General features: G+C 38.6%; 1 protein-coding gene across 2 annotated transcripts in view; it reads right to left on the minus strand.

Annotated features, from left to right (window-relative positions):
- The window catches only part of MAP3K20 (mitogen-activated protein kinase kinase kinase 20), an 89,621-nt gene that overhangs the window by 40,762 nt on the left and 31,133 nt on the right, over positions 1 to 17,726 (minus strand). For both annotated transcript variants that reach the window (XM_030952249.1, XM_030952250.1), the window contains exons 4-9: positions 15,220 to 15,321; positions 14,396 to 14,461; positions 13,416 to 13,444; positions 13,161 to 13,298; positions 7,130 to 7,216; positions 3,554 to 3,628 (exon numbers count right to left, since the gene is read on the minus strand). In XM_030952249.1, coding sequence (XP_030808109.1) covers positions 3,554 to 3,628; positions 7,130 to 7,216; positions 13,161 to 13,298; positions 13,416 to 13,444; positions 14,396 to 14,461; positions 15,220 to 15,321 — 497 coding nt within the window. The remainder of the gene's footprint in view (positions 1 to 3,553; positions 3,629 to 7,129; positions 7,217 to 13,160; positions 13,299 to 13,415; positions 13,445 to 14,395; positions 14,462 to 15,219; positions 15,322 to 17,726) is intronic.

A 17,726-nucleotide genomic window follows, 5' to 3' on the forward strand; every position in this document is an offset into this window, starting at 1 on the left:
TGCTACGGCTGCATCTCTTGTGACCACACCAGTGGATTGGAACTGTTGAAGGGATAAGGGCCTCCCAAATGGTGAGGAAGCTGCCAGACAGGAGACAGTGGCTCCCTGAAATTTACCAGAGTACTGCAACTGCTACGCATTGTCCAACAGACTGGCAGGTACATAATGTGCCTATACAAAACAAATTCTATTTTCAGGAAGACACCAAGGGCAAACATTCCTATGCTGCATTATCTACAATATTTTATGGACTATTCAGGATAATTTACAAAACATATCTATGAGTTTGGCTTGCTCCTTTTTTCTCAGGTGTATACTGGGAAGTATAGGGCAGGGCTGACTATCAGGCTTGCCTGGAGTAACCAGAGAGGAGACAATGACAGAGAACAGGGCTTTTACTAAGGGTAGGCAAAAGGATCAACCAACTGATTTGGGAGAAGCAGCAACAATCATGTGGTGGGTCCTGCAGGCAAAGGAGCTGCAGAGTTGGTGCAACTGGAGCTGGAGCAAATGCAGAGTCACACAGCAATGTCAAAGTACTGTACATCTCTGGCTGTGCAAATTCTGTAAACAGCCAGCAGTTACCCTGCCAGCTTTGCAGCTGCCAGATTTACAGGCAGCAGCTTTGCATGGAGACAAACCTGGCAGGAAGGCACAAGCCTACACTGTCACATGGGTTTTGATGGTTTCTTGCCCCTAGGAAAGGATAATTTCAGATTTAATAAATGCACTCTAAATGCAGAGTGGTACCTTGGCTAAAACTGGGAAGAAGTGATTTGGGAAACTGGGAGCCTGAGCTGAGAAACTCCAAAAAGAAAAATCTTTTCAGCTGATAACTGCTTAGCACTTTCTAGAAAGCCCTTATAAGGGATTCTTAAAATATCAAGGCATGAGTCGCCTTTGAAAACTGTTTCCCTTTATATCTGTGATGTCTCACACTGAAATCTTTAAAATATATGCCCCTCTAGAAATAATTCTGGCTAATGTTTTCATTGTTTCCTTCCACTGAGTATTTCTTACTGAATAGGTCTCCATAAAACCAGGATATTTAATCCATATGTCTTTCATTTTTTGTTTCTTCTCTGTTCCCAGATTTCTGATTTCCATTAAAATACTCTGTAATTTATAAACATCTTTGTTGTGGAAAGAAACTGAAGGAACAGATGAAATGAGAAAGAATTATTCACCTACGACTCAAAAGCAAGTAACCTCAGTAAACAAAGACATCAGTGATGAGCAACCTTGTTTCTACAATTACCTAATACCCAAGCAAAAGCAATTTGTTCAGTAGAAATTTTAAGGTGTGAACTGTTTGTTTCAACTAGCAGTTTAAACTGCATAAAGACTACTGCGCCAAGTATCACGGGGAGCACTACAGATATTTTTCTCCATGTGTGAAGAAATTCTTAAGAATTCAAAGCAATATTAATAACTCTGTCTGTTCCCATGAAGAAATTATGGTGTGAGCAGTGTTCGACACTCCAGCTGCTCTGCAGCAGCTCTCCAAGCGTATTCCTTAGCCCCACCGTAAATGCATATCCCTCATTTCTCAGGGGTAAGCCACCGAAAGTTACCTCATGAATTCTGCGGGCTAGAAGTATGCACCTTAGCAACTGCTTTTGAGCAGCTGACATACTCAAGCTCACCCCTGCTTGACCTTCAGTAACTTGTTCATGCATCAACGATCTGATTTTCTAAAGCTAATCCTGGCAAAAAGGGAACGCTACACAGAGCAGTATTTCAGAGGAGCGTGCTCCATCTTTTGGCTCATGCAGGCCACACAGCCCTTTATCAAAGCACTTGGAGAGCCGTAAGTAGCGACCCTTTCCCAGCACGTGACCGAATAAGTCAGTCACATGTCCAAATTGTGACCACAGATTACTCCATTTCAGTCATGTGAACAAAGCTGTAATTGCTTAACAGAAGAAGAGCTGCATGAAAAAACTAGCGAAGAGCAGAGCGTCAGAAAAACCCCGTCTCTCATGAGATTCACAGTTTGCATGACTTCTGGGAACAATGTCCCCAGGAACCAGCCCACACTTAGATAAATTACTCTATCAGACAGAACTCAGCCTGATGGTTAAGCATCATTCTTTTACAACATGCAAATCCCTCCCTCTCCTTGAGAAACAGCAACAGTCTTTTGGACACTTATGGATGTGGCTCGAACAAGGCAAAGTGAGCTGATCTAGTATGTGACAATTACAGAAAAGAAGCTCCAATAATTCTTATTCTGAGGCCTTTGGTAGTGATGCTAACACTTGGGAGCAGTTAGTAAAGATAAGCAGTTGGCACTGAAAGTTCTCTTCAGCAATTACTGACCTAGAACTTAAGCAGTCTACGTGTAGATTCAAAAACTTGAAGCATTCTTCTCCCCTCTCCCCCCTCTGTGGGGAAGATACAAGGAACTATCAAGAGAATGGCAAGTATATGTGTGTTCATGTGGAAATCACATGTTGATGGATCTCATTCTTCCAGATCCATTCTGCAGGAAAGCAACCCCTTGCTTTTAAAAGAGAGACCAAGAATGTATATTTCCTTTCTCCTATTATTATTCTATGGCTACTCTTTGGTGATAAATTCAAGTTTAGAGCATGCATATGCTCTCATTTGTCTTAGAATTAATCTTGGTCTCTAACTTTTGAAAGTTGCTAACTTTCTCCTGAATTTAAGAAATTAAGTTCTTCCTGGTGCCTTAACTTGAGAAAAAGAGTACCATTTTCTCTGCTTAACTATTCTTCAATGTCTCAAATATTTTCATAGGCAAAGGAAATAGATGCTAATCCTTGGTACTAAAGCTAGTATGCCCACAGGCTCTTTTCAGGCAGTTTTATGTACAACAGGATGGTCACAAAGTCCATTTTAAGAAGGTAACTCTCATAATCTACAAAAGCTTTTACTGTCTAAATACTTAATCAATCCCTTCCTTGTAACAGCAGATTAATAGTAACAATGCAGCTCTTTTAACTTTTTATTCTGTTTTCATGGTTAAACAGCACTGCTATTATCATATTATTACAGTACAGTCATTATAAAGCTCACTATTCAAGCCCTAAGGGAACAGATTAAGAGAGGTTTAATGTTAATTTAGAATGTGTTGCTGCTGTTCCTACCCATGTTTCATGGATTAATTTATTCTTTACTTATACTTATGTTTTCAACACGAGTAGGGCACAGAATTGGACCTTGAAATTTGTATTTCATAACGTGATGCTCACATACATCCAACTATTAACCTTTGAAAGCAAATATAAAACCCACAATTTTTCCACTTGCTCCAAAATGGCCACATTTTTGCCATCTTACCATATTTCCTGTCATTGTCTTTAGCAGTTACAAAGTTAGCAGCATAGTAACTCTTGATTAAAAGGAAGAGAGGGAGTTATTTAGGTATAAATATATAAACCCACTAAAAAAAAAGACAGTCCTGGGTATCTTTGTCAAGAAATGTGTCAATGATGTCAGCTCAGACTTGTCCCCCAAAGCAATGCTAATGCACTTTGCAAAACAAGGCTGAGGTGGTGGTGCAGAAATCAAACACACATTAAATTACCTTTGAATCAGCATCCCAACATTGGTGCATCAGTTCTGCAAAACTTCTGGGACAACTGCTTGGAATGGTTAATCTCTAATGGAAAGAAAATGTACCAGTTACTGGAAGCATTTCCCTTTAAGCTGCTACTAAGCAATTTCCTATGAGACCAATAGACGTCAAAGAACTAAAGCATATTCTCTCTTTTAAACATAATAAAAAAATGTGGAGACATATTAGAAAGGAAAATCAAAATTACTAACACTAGCAAGAAGCACAAATAATTTTTACTAGACCTATAAGAAAGTAACGTATCAAATGCACAAATGGGGTTCCTTAAGAAAGCTCAGAGAGAAGAAGCAAAACCAAGACAAACAGCTTTTAATACTAAAACAATCATTTGTGGAGGTTACTGCATAGTATTTTAAGTTGCTTGTCAGGCATTATGTACAGCCTGCTTTAATTCCTTTCTCCCACACAAATGATCTAGCTGTACAATACTATAATCACTTTTGACACACAAATAGCTGAAATATAGATTACATTAAGTGAGTTAAAAAGAGTTAAGTGAAGCTCTACATGACACAAGAGATGTTTCATGAGCCTGTGGTCAGAAGGATTAATGAGGACATGCAGATCTCAGAAAGCACTCACAGAGCACAGTGAACTCATAAATATTTCCTAATGACTGAAGACAAGGAGTTGATGGTTATAGCCAGGACCACTGACTACAGAGAATTAGTTTGCAGCTAGTTTGGTTTCATTTGCTGAGAGTTTTAAATTAGAAGATTTTTACATTAACAGCCTGCCTCCAGACTGGAAAGCCTAAAAGCAAATCCTTTCTCACATACACAGATCCTGAAGCCTCTCCAGCTGATTGCACATGCTTCCAACATTACAACTGAAGGAGATCCCTCTGCTCTCACTAAAGCTGTTAACTGACTTCAGATGTTTCATATTATATAAATAAATTTTTAAAGTTAGATAGATAAACCAATTTCTCAGTGAAAGTGAGTGAGTCCAAATGTAAGAGGGGTCAAGCTGGAAAAAAGGTTCTTGTCCTCTAAGAGGCGAGAACCAGGAATTACATTCTTGTTCAGACTATCCTCTCAGGAAGATCCTTTCATCTGCCCTACTATTGCCATTTCAGAAGCAAAGCAGAGCAAGTTATGTCACTCTGTACCATTACATTACTGCAGTGTGACCTGCAAAGCCTTACAAGACACAGCAGCCAAAAGTAAGAGTTAAATCCTGCTCCAAAAACATTTGAACCCTATAAGAACTGGAAACATGAGACACAGAGGCAGGGCACTGCAGACATCTGATTATTAATGTCATAACTTAATGTGCAAGGGTTTCTTTGGAAGAAATACACAGAAATTTGTACAATGCACAAATAAGTTGCACTGGTGCATGATGTCTAATTGAGTCATTGGCCTAAAAATACACTGGCTAGTCTTGCTGCAGTATTGTCTGTAACCCTCAGTGTTCCAGGAGGTGGACAATCAGTAGCAATCACCACTTGTCTCACTTGTGAAGAATATCGCCTATATAATACGTAATATAGAGGTAGCAGGATCCAAATGTCATGTTATAATAAAGAACACATTTCTCAGTGGCAATTTATTATGAGATCATGTCTAGCCTAACATGAACTCTCATGCTTTGCTTTTCTTAAAAAAAATAGCTTAAAAAATCTCTACCAGAATAAAAATAACACTCTGAAATTATGCATAGTGTCAAAAGAGATCCATACAGACACATTAGAATCTACTCCATTTGCTAGCCTCAGGCTTTACGAAAGGGATTTTTCACCTTATGCAATTATGCTTTGGCCTCAATCCCTCACTGATTTTAACAAAAGACTTGCAATCCAAAAACTGGAGGCATGGCTCAACAGTGATCCAATCCTGTTGTGGACTGGAACCATGCAATCCCACTGATATCAACAGGCTGAACTGAGAGCAGAACCTGACCCTTACACTTGTTTTGGGACACAGAAAACTAAGAAAAGTAGCACAAGCTGACTTTTCAAGGCCTATGCTGGACATTGTACCCATGTCATGGCCAGAAAAAATTAAAAGTATGCAATGCCCTCCAAACTCCCTCATAGCCCACAAAGAAAAGTGGTCACAACAGGCTAGTGCTACCTGACAAAGAGCTGGCTCTGAGAATGCCACCCCTTAGGCTTCTTCAGCCATTAGTAAAATAGTCACATCTACATTTTGTTCATACTGTATTTGATGCAATTCCTTGCTCTGGAAAACTGTGTGTTGTACTCTCAGACATGTTTCAGCATGTGACTGCATCTCTTTACAACATTCCCAATGCCACTCTTACCCCTTACATAAAACTGCATGTGGTAGGCACAAGAGCCAAATACTGTTGATGGAAGGCTTTAAGGTTCCTCCGTCAAAATGATGTGTGAGGCTTTTCCTGGACTAGGAGAAAGAGTGTCTTTCTGCCCCCTGCTCTGATAAATGCAGTAGAAGACCACATTCACAATCTTCACACTGTTAGTGTAGCATTTCCAACTAATTGGTATATCACACTGGAATTAATCCAGTCCTCAAAAAGAAGAAAAAAAGAAAGAGGGAAAAAAACACCAACAAAAAACATTAAACTAAGAGGAGGAAACCTAACTCCTCTGTTTAACTCTGAAGCATTTTGAGAAACAGTTTATGTAGAATAATAGAAATCTGTATTGTACAGCCAGTGCCTCGCCATTGTAATGTTTCCCAAGCTTCCGCTGTGTCTAGATAGAGGAGGTTTCATCTTTGTGGAGGATTTCCATGCTTGTCTGTGTGTGGTACAGTCACAACTTTAAATGTTTTTTAAATGTAGTTACTGTCTTTGATATCAAGGGACTATGTGTTCAGATATACGCTCACATGTCCAACTAACTGAAAGCCTCAATTTGTGAGGAGAAGAAAAGCGAGGCTGGGGACACTGTACAAACGGTGTTTACACCACTGAAGTGCTTTTGAAATGGAAAGACTCTGCATGAGGAGGCTTGCAGCTATGCCACAGCCTTGCCGATACCAGTGAGGAGCTCATCTTCAATGTAGTGTTGAACGTAGGTGGCAAAACTGTAATTTCTCTCTTTTTTTAAAACTATTTTTTCTTCTTTTATTTTTGAAATTTTCATCTAAGCGGCAGTTTCTTGTACTATAGTGACTCCTGCTGGGAGAGTTAAGTTGAAGTAGCTGAAGGTCTCTTACAGATATATCAACTCCCGGCCAGTAAAAAGATGTCCTAAACGCAGGAGATGGAGTTAAACTGTTCCCCTACCTTGGACGCAATGGCTTCTTTCATCACTAAGAACAAACCCCTAGGTTTTACAATTGAGACTGAGAAACTAGTACAGTACTTGTACAATTTTTGATCTACAGCATCACGACGTGAAGCTGCAACAATTAGATGTAAAGGGTCCATTCATGAGGAATAACATCACTTTGACCCTTTGTGTTAGCTCCTACTGCTAATCTTTCCATACGCGTGAACTTACTTTCAATTTGAAGAAGATGAAAAAGTCTTTTGCAAAACCCCAATACTGTTTTCTGATCTATGTACCTGAATGTAGAAACGTAGTCTTACCTCGTTTTTTTCCACTACAAGCCAAGCTACTTGTAATCCTTCCAAGCCTTTAAAGGGGACCTCCCTTGTTAGCATCTCCCAGAGAACCTGGAAGAGAAAAAAAGAAAAGAATTTTTATTTCTGTACTTTGTATTTTAAATACATTATTAAACCTTGATACAGCACTATTCTGTATCCAATTACCAGGCAACCAGTTTTCATTTGCAGGAACTTGGACCAGTGTTTGTGTGCAAGATCCTCTCACAAAATTAATTTGAATGTTTCTGCTTTTTCCTCTACAGAAAAGCTAAGATGAAAAACTGGGTTGCTTTTTTACTATCTTCGTACACTATAAAGTTCACATTTGGCAACTGGGTCTTGGGAAGACAATGCTCTTCCTCTCCTTCTCAGCTCTAACTAGGCATATTGCTTTGCAATAATTTTTCATTTAAAAATATTTCTATGCAACTGCAACCAGTGAATATGATCCAAAAGGTATTTAGCCCCTTTGATAAGCCTATAAAAATACAATTTTGCAATCAAAACTGTAATTGTTTATCTCCAAGTATGTGATCATATTAAACTAAGCAATATACAGCATATAAAAAATTACTCTCTTCTCCTTGAGTTTTTATAGACTTACTGTCCTTAGATAGAGAAAGATCTCCTAGTTTTGCATGCTTTTCGCCTTTTGGTAACACAGTACCCAAGAATCTAAGCTACTCTGTAGAAAAGAGTTTGGCATCATCAAAAAGGCTTCAAGTCAATGAATACAACTTGTTTTTCTGCCATTGGGACAACATATTGGAATTCAACCAAATTAATAGTACTTTGTACCTCCACTTGTATATGTCCCTTTTTTTTTTAAGCAAAACTTTCATATACATATCTTGTTGCAAATATCTGCAAACGTTTTCTTCTGCTCATATACCAAGTATAACAACAACAACAAAGAATCTTTAATGCAGGATTTGCCAAAATGCATTAAGATCGTTATACAAGTCTGTATATCCTCAGTGTTTGGGTTAGTGCCCAGGTTTATTCCAGCTGCATCATTTTGAATGGATTGAGGACAGCTATGAAGATAATGAAAAAGCAAATGGAACAATATTAACAGATGGAGGTCAAGCAAAAAAATGCACTGAAGCAGAGTTGGGCCTTTAATCAAGTGAACAGGGTACTCCAACAATAGACCTATTTAAATAATTCTGCTTGAGTCAGAAGACTGATTAGTAAAGGTAAGGACATCTTGGAAAAATATGAACAGTTTTTCTGAGAATAAGAAATATACGGGGAGAACTATCACAGACCTATTCAATTATCCTGTTAGCCTCAGTTAAATCCTTTCAGAAGGAAAAAAAGGCACCTCAATTGTAACTCAAATTATCCCCTCTCTACTGGCAGAAAAGGAAATTTAATTGTGAGAGAAGGAAAAAAAAATTACCAGTCCCATGTACTTCAGACAAAAAAAGCAGTGTATAAAAAAGTCAGTTTAAAACAAAGGTTCCTGGACCAAATCAAACATGTGGTTGAGCAGCCTTGCAGAACAACCTCATCTGTTGGGACTGTACCATGACATTACAGAGGAAAAAACTCAAGTTTGCACACCAGATAGAGCAGTATCTAAATAACCTTCCAGTAAAGAACATAATGAAATACATGTTAAATGTCTTCAAGAGCCTTGAGTTGGAAAACTACTGCTGTGCTATCTTTCTTTCACAAGACTGTAAATTTTAAGAGCTGTGTTGTTTCATTCATGCACATATGGCTGTGCAGAACATTTTGCACCGAATTCCTTTATCATGACACCTTTAGTGTTTATTTCCACTGCCCAAACAGATCACTGCCTCCCTAAACCAACAGTGCTAGCTAAAAATTCGTCCAAGACTGCACATAGTTGAAGAGAAAAACAGCAATTTGACACAATAGGAAGGATTTTTCTTGATGCCTTCATTTTACTAATAAATGAAAGTAAAAGATACGAATATGGGATGTTGGAAACCCTTGCATTTACTTACACAGGTTTATATTTTAAAGAATATTTTAACAACAATGCAATTTTCATATTCAGGCCAAATGTACAGAGAAAGCCTTTCCTTCCAATGGTGATGTGTCTCTATGTTCAGTTTCACAGGAGTTTCAACCACTTCTCATGGACTAGCTACCCTGAATCATCAGCTAAGGTGAATGACTGCATCAGGAGTCTTTTAAAAAGCAGCAAATGGGTACTGTCTGCATTCTCATTTGCCTCTTCCTCTCCCCAGGATGATTCAGCAGCAGACAAGGACCTCAGCCTAACTTACCCCAGCCTCTTCATTGTGAGGTACACCCTGTTCATTTTCAGAACTGGCTCCCCAGCTCACTTCATATGAAAATTTTTTTATCTTTCCTTTCTGGTGTATAATCTGATTGAGACTGACATGGTTCACTTCCCCTCCCACCTCTGACGGTGAGGATCACCTCCTTTCCCAATCACATCACATCACATCTCTGTGATGATGGACAGCAGGTGCTCACAGAGAAAACAGTCAAGCTAGAAACAATGATGAAAAACAAAGCAAGGCCATTTAATATAGTGCAGTAAGCGGCAGCCTCTGAAGATGTTGGACCCATCTTTGCATACAGAGGAAGAGAAAGGAGAGATAAATGTATGAATGTTCACCCTATGCACAAACCTGACAATAAGAAATATGTGGTCTTCAGAAAAAGCTCACGCATTTACTTCTGTCAGCTCAGCTGTGCATTTCAATTCCTATCCTCTCAATTATGTGACAACAACCCAAAGGAAAAACTAAACCCACAAGACCTCTACCCCATACCCTGTCCCCACACTGGTGCAAAGCCAACAAAGATTCAAAGCGCCATGTGGATAGGAGAACACCCAAGTAAGTAATCCGAGGAAAAGAAAATATTCTGAACACCTTCACTGAAGAAAAATATGCTTTGTCTGGTAGGAAACTGTTCAGAGACAATGGTCAGGAGCCACAGTTAGCAGAGGTACAGCAAAAGCGTTAGCATTGCACTCACAGAGGTACTGCCATTAGGCATGAAAATTAGGTCTGTCTTCTCTGCATTGATCCAACTGCAGTTAAAGATCGCATCATTCTTTTCAAAAAGAGTAAGGGATAACCCCTGGAGCTGGCCAACATTCCCTCTATAAATAACATATGTTCTCATAACTAAAGCAGTGTTTGAACAGCTGCTACATTTAATGGCAGTCTCTAGGCCACCAATAGCCAATTAATGGTTTTACTTATTTGTTCTTGTAAGTGATAAAATAATTCAAGTACATCGGATAAGCTTTCTGTGATTAAATACATTTATACTGATACACAAACACACACTGTGGTGCACTACAAACAATTCTGCCAGGATAATATAATCTGAGCATATGTCTTCATGATTTTGAACAGCTTTTAGAGTGACACTCTCATTCCACATACACTTTCCTATTTGGCAGAGATAGCAAGGAATGACAGAGATGGCAAGGAATAATTTTTGAGCAACACACAGTGACATACAAGTCAGTTTCAGGGTTGATCACTTGTAACACTTGGTTTTAGTTGTTTAGAGTACAGACTTGGAAATGGATCAGAAAGGGGAACTACAGCACGGCTGAAAGAAAGTGTAAGATCTCTCTCTGTGTGGTAATAAATTCTCCTTGAAAATTTAGCTTTAGCATTTCATGACAGTATTATAAATTATTGACTATGTATCTCAGAGAATACATAGGCCTGTTTAACCATCCATGAAGGGCAGGACAAGCTAATCTAAACATTAGCTATAAACATGCATACAACTGTGCACAAAAAGGAAAATTCATTTCAGCTGAGAAGCAGCTCAGACCTATGAGGCTGCAGAAAGACTTCAACACTTCATGGAAAAGAGCTCTTGCACAGCTTAAGCAGAACATTTAAAATCACAGATGGGTTTGTAGAAGGAAAAGACTGTCAGATAAAAAAATAAAAGAAAGGGAATTAAAGAAAACCATGGGAAAGATGACAAATATTGCAAATGAAATATCTATTCCTAGCATCTTACTAGTTTACATTTGAAAGGATTCTGTTCTTTGTTAAGAGGACTTTAACTGAAGTAAAGCAGATTTGTCTCTCTAGCACAAAAGCTGCTGGCAAGTGTTATGCTTCGAAAAGGGATTCTTTACATTTTGTTTTTATAGATGATAATAACTTAAAGAGACAAAAATACCCTTTCTCAGATTTCTTGTTCTCAGACCCCTAGCTACTTCTCTGGTAGTTATAACACTTATTACAGCGAGATTTCAACTTGCAATGTTATATTCAGGCCATTTCTTGCTGGCATAACCCCCTAATATCAGTTATTTCAGAAACAGAGAACTTGGGCCACTGCCATTCTTCATTTCTACTCATTCTATCTCCTCTGAAAATAATGCTGTTCCAAGACTAGAGTTATAAAAAGAATAACTACTCCTAGGTGCTTATGAATTCATAAGCTTCTACCCACAGTAGAACACATTAATTTAAAAATAATGTATTCAAAAATTGTGGGTCATTACTAGACATTCTAAAGTGGCACTACACACCCATAACATGTTAAAATACTCTGGTAACACTAAACTGTTTTCATAAGGAGGATAGTTCAGTTTTACCTCCAAGCACAGAACTATCAAAGGAACCTGACTTTTTCAATGAGGTCAAATAAACTTTTCACAACATACTGTTCCTAAGGCACTGTTAATACTTGACATGATAACTAAACAATTCCTTACCTTCTCCCACTTTGAAAACATCACCTAAAGTCAATTCAAACGAGGATGACTATGTGAGAAGTTTGAACTATAATACCACGTTTGGAATTTTTCCTCTAACATTGTTGTTCTGTTTTGAAACTGGAATGTTTCCCTTCAGTGGACAATATGTGATTGCTTCCAGTAACAGTTTACATTAATATTTATATTTGTTAGCTTATGTTCTCTTACTCTTTATGACCTAGTTCAGCTAAGCAAGCGAGGATTTTGAATCTGACAATATAGGATCCTTGCAAACTTTCACTGATACGTGATGTCACATCATGTCTCAAAAATTTTTCTCACTATAAACAACTGTTTGGGAAAAAGTTTAAGTCACTTTCCACTGAGACATCAGCTTAGCTATGTACAGCCATAGGTGCTAGCTTAAAATCACAGTGCCTCCCTCACATCTACCTCCTCCCATTCCTCAAAGAGAAAGAGACAATATTTGGCAGGTAGTGAAGAATTTCTCATTCTGCCATCCACCGTTGAATCCAAACAGAAAAATGGTTAATGCACCAATATGCATAGAAACTACAGCCCCACTTCCTTTCCTTTCCCCCCAAATACTCTTTACTGTCCTCTGCCAGAGAAAGGCTATGGGGTTAGGCACACAACTGATGTGACCAGTAGGGCTATTTCTAGCCTACTTTGTATTGCAGAGCAAAACTAAATGAGAGTTTAAATGTGGACAGAGTAAAGTAATTCACATGACTGAATCTGAAAACCTGACAGTCCTATGAACTATAACTGATTTCTCACCCTTCAGCAAAGCAGTGTTGGGCTTCTATATTTTCAGATGGAGTCTATTCTCACAGATAGTGATAGCAGTGTCTTTTAAACAATTAAGCATAGGGCAGTTGCTTTTTAATAAAAATCAGTGACACTCTATTTTGGGGAAAGTGGAATGCTAATGTTACCCTCCTATTACAAGACAAGCTTTTTCTCTTTAGTTCCACCAAAAAAAAAAAAAAACAAACAAAAAACAAACCACAAGCAGAGATTCATGATACTTTCACTAGCTCCTGAAAGCCTTTGGACATATGCTGAATAATTGTGGCACTTCCTACACTGGCATGCTGCTAATCTAATGAGATGCTACCAAACATGCAAGATATTATGTCCTTCCTATCATTTTCAAGCATATAATTATAAATTATGGGTCAGTCATAGAAGGAACTGCGGCGTTTCTTGTTGTTCTTATTTAGAATTGCTGCAGTTGCAGCACAGGAATTCTGTCACTCTGACAAACTGCCACAATGCACAGTGAGATCAGGCACTCACCACTCCGTACGAGTACGTGTCACATGTTTCAGACACTGGAAGACTCTGAATAACTTCTGGGGCCATCCATGGGAAAGTGCCCACTAATGACATGTGTGTCGTATGGGAGTGGAATCTTGAGGCACCAAAATCACAGATCTGGCAAGAATAAATAAAATATTAAACTGGTATTGTGAGTATTGACCTCATTCATCAGACACAGAAACATCCAGTCAAGCAGCAGCATCTCTCTATAAATAATTAAAGTGTTCATACCTTTAACACACCATCAGCAGCTATAACAACTGAAAATGAAAAAACAAAAGGTTACAAGAATGCAAAACGCAAGCCCAATACATTTTTACAGCACAATACTTCATTTTTCAATGAGACAAATGACCCTAAGGTGAGCCAGCATCTGAATGTGCAAACCTGTCCTGGTTTCATTGAGAAGCTGACAGAACATCGGCCGAATACCTGCAAGCCTCTGAACAAATGCAAAACCTTTCAGGCCTTACTGAGTTAAAAGACAGCGATGCAGATGAACTTCATTCTCCCCAGTACAGTTCAGTTTAACAAGAAGCTCTCTGGAAGAGTCATTAATAAAAGGAGAAAACCTACAACCAAGGTGAGACCTACATGCTTCTTGACTATTATACATCATTGAAATTGGTGCATTATTAAAATCTGTGCCTCTCCTACCCCACCACTAGTAGTAGAAGTTTCATCTAAAAGGCAATGTTCAGCAAATTTCAGAAATGACTGTCAACTGCTAAGTACAGACTACACTGAATGTGTATGACTCAAAAGCCTGAATATCTGTCAAACCTCAAAAAAACCCACAATAAAGACAAGATTTTCTGATAAGAAATAATAGGCCTTATGCAGCCTTTTGTGTCTGGTGTCTGCCAGCCTTTCCTGGTACTCAACCTTTCCAAACAGAAAAAAGAAGTAAGGAGTGCCCAGGCAGTATCTGAAAGCTTCATCAACTTTCTTGGCCAATCATGGCCAGCAAGACACAAGTTGAAAGAGTCCTCCACAGTGCTCTAGATGATGCCAGGTCTCTAATGAACTTCAGACAGGCTCAGGGTGGGGAGGAGGGAACAAGCTTTTCTGTTCCTCAACAAGTGCAGCTTTGATGACAACTAAGGCATTAGTTAGGCATTCTGCTTGTTCACAAAACTCAGGCACAGATTTAAATGCCACATTAATGGATAACAGTAAATGCAGATAGTTTCAGAGTATTGCTACTTTACCATTCCTGGACTTCAGGTCCCTGTGGATAACTTTGACTGGAGCTTCCATGTGTAAATAGTGCATTCCTACACAAAACAATGGAACAATCCAGTTAGACAGGCTGAGCAGGGCCATCCCGTTTCTGCAGTCCTGATTCCTGGTTCCCACCAGCTGTACTCATTGCAAGTTGCCATACCTGTGTGCCATACTGATGTGCTGAAGGAGAACTAAAGCTTCCCACAATCTACTTTGAGTAAAAAGCACTAACCAAAGCTCACTTATCTCTCAGAGCATCTATCGGGATATGCTAATGGTTTGTAATATCACATGTAGTTATTTTCTCTAACTATAGTTAAGGAGGTGTCTACACAATTAAGCCAGATATGATTTTTTTTTTCATAAGTTTACACTAATTCTTGTGTGGTCAGTCACAGAGAACACAAAGGATGGAAGAGCTTATTCTACAGTATTATATGAAGAGTTTCTGTGTGTTTGCTGAGAATAAGTCCTTAGCTTCCTTAAATGCCCCAAATCAAATCAAATGTAAGGGCAATTATGCACTTTACCTCATAATTACACTACATCAGCAAATTATCCTCTTGGGATTTAGGGGCACACCAGAACTGGCTCACAGAAGCCATTTTCATTCCAGAATAGTTTTGGATTCATAATAATTAAGGAACATATTAAAAAGAACAGTGAACAGGTTTTGCTTTTTTTCGTTTATATATGTTTGATTGGTTTTCTTACCATCTCAATAAGGAAGACTAGGAAAGCTTTCCTGACTAAAGAAGCTTACATTTACTGGCTGTGTAGGGCAGTATATGTCACTCTTCTTGCTTACCTTTAGCTATGTCAGTGGCCCAGGTCATGATATGATCCATATCCATCTCTTCACTTTTGTTACTATTAATGTAATCAAACAGTGAGCCAGCAGAAGCATACTCTGTTAAAAAAAAAACAAAACCCAAGACATTTAAAAACATTGCACCTAACTTGAAAGACATAATAACACTCTGCCAGTTCCAGAAAGCAGTCCTCTGGCTTAATGACAAAGAATTTGGGCTCAACAGCCTAATATTATTACCAGTACAGAAAGAGAGCTTATCTCATTATCCCAATGCAGACATAAGCTACTACTAACAAAAAAAGAAAAAAACAAATAAAAGTGTAATCCTATAGAAAAACAGGCATTAAAATGAAAAGGCATTAGAAAGGTCCGGCATCAAGAAAGATCAGGCAAAGCAGCTCAAATTCCAGAGTAAAAGGTTGTGCAAACTCCTTGTTCAGGACAAGCAGATGTTTCTCTTAATTTCCCATAACTATATCTACAGAATCCCACAGCAGAATTCTGGGGTACAAACAAGGGCATTTGGGGCCCACTGGTGTTTGGAACTGTGGCAGATGGAATCCAGTCTGACTGTCAGAGTTGTGAGGCTTAAAGCAGGAATAACAAGCTAGTCAGCCCTACCCTACACATATTTAGGTGTGAAATTGGAGATAACTCAAATCTCTACAGTACCATTTTCATATCACCTAAAATTCTTACTTTTTTAAACAGTGAATTAGCCACATTTAATCAAAGAACAATTAACAGATGAGATTGGTGGTATCATATTCATCTTACTGTTTCCAAATCAGAAGATACTCCCCCCACTGGTAAGCAGTACTGTGTATAAATTATGCCCCATAACAAAACAAGATTTTTAGGTTTTTTTTATGTAAAGGCACATGATAAATATATAATGTCTTGTTACAAAGAAAGAGTTTGCAAGTAGAAAGTTTCCTATTTCCCCATGGAGAAACAAAATAGCAGATCAAATAATTTGTTCATTAAAAAACAGAAGGTTGAAACCAGAAGTCTAACCCTGTGATAAGCAGGACAGATTTTCTTGTGCTGCAGGTCATCTACAGCAGTTTAACGCCTATAGTTCTTCTGCTCAGTATTTATTAATATTAATATGAAATATTAATACAAATAAGTTTTATCTTATTTAGAATTCATTTATGTTTCACCAAAAACAGAACAGGAGGTTCGTAAGATCAAACAGCTGATACATTTTCTTTTATCTGTTTGCAATGACAGGGCAGGCAGATGCCACCCAGTGCAGGGGGATACAAGGAGCAACTTAAGCCTTTTGTCCCTCTCTCTCAAGGCTATTCAATGTGCTTCTCAGGCAGAATTTAGAACCTATCTATAAGACTCTCAAAATCTTCATATTCTTTCAAAACAGCCACAAAATCATTGCCTTTAAGACTACATCAAATGTATCTGAATTTTGTTAATAATAATATTAATCAATGATTGATACGTGATAGTGTAAATGTGTACATAAATTTCCATTGTTCCTAACCAAAAAATCATAAACACTGGGAGATCACTGCATGTGGAAGAAAACTGAGACTAAACTGAATCTGCAGCCTAGAATGTTGTAGGTCAGATGGGAAGACTCCAGTGCTAAATGAAAGAGGGAAAAAATAGCAAGTCCTGTGAAAGTAAACACTCTAAGTGGCAAGTTAGCTTTGGATCACTGCTGTACCACCTCCCACTGAAAGGACAGACATGTTGCTTCTGATGTCACCGACAGAGGAGTAAGCTGCTGACCCGCACATTTCCACAATTAAAACAGAAGCTTTTTTTACCCATGATGTCATCATCTGTCTTATAAATGGATTCTTCAGGAACAGGTTGGCTGCATGCTTTGCATGCCTTTACAATGCATAATTCTATCCATCAGGGTCAGGGGACAGCTCAGCTCCTTCAGCCTTTTGCCACTTTTTGTGAACAGAGGCACGTAAGCTTCAATCAACAAAGCCCCACTGTTAGTATTTCTTCCATATACTTACTGTGCCACAGATATTTACTAGGAGCTTGTGGATTTGGAAAGCATATTGCAAGGACAATGTTTTGCAAATAATGGAAAATAAATATTTCCTTTAGAAAGAAAAGCTCTGATTGCTTTACTGGACCCACCCTGTGATGCTGTGGCAGACATATGGTTCTGTGCATTGGGGGCACAAGCTCTGAGAACCTTTTGGGATGAGGCAGCTGGGGGCAAAAGCCATATGTGAAAGCTACATATTGAGACTGCTGCTGACAGAGATAGCCAGTAGCATCTAGAATGATGGGATCCATGACAGCAGCTCACCAGGCAGCATGATGAGCTGGAACACTGACACATCCTAGGAGGAAAACATTTTTTTAACTCCAGCTGTAGCCCTTCTCAGAGAACTCGTTATCAATCCCACATGAGACATTACATGCAGCTAATGCTCTGTACATGCCAGTACTTGGTTGAATGCTCTTGTCTCCATCACTCTGAAGAAACATTAATTTCCTAAGATTTCTTC

Source organism: Camarhynchus parvulus, chromosome 7 (assembly GCF_901933205.1).
Source record: "Camarhynchus parvulus chromosome 7, STF_HiC, whole genome shotgun sequence".
Lineage (NCBI taxonomy): Eukaryota > Metazoa > Chordata > Aves > Passeriformes > Thraupidae > Camarhynchus > Camarhynchus parvulus.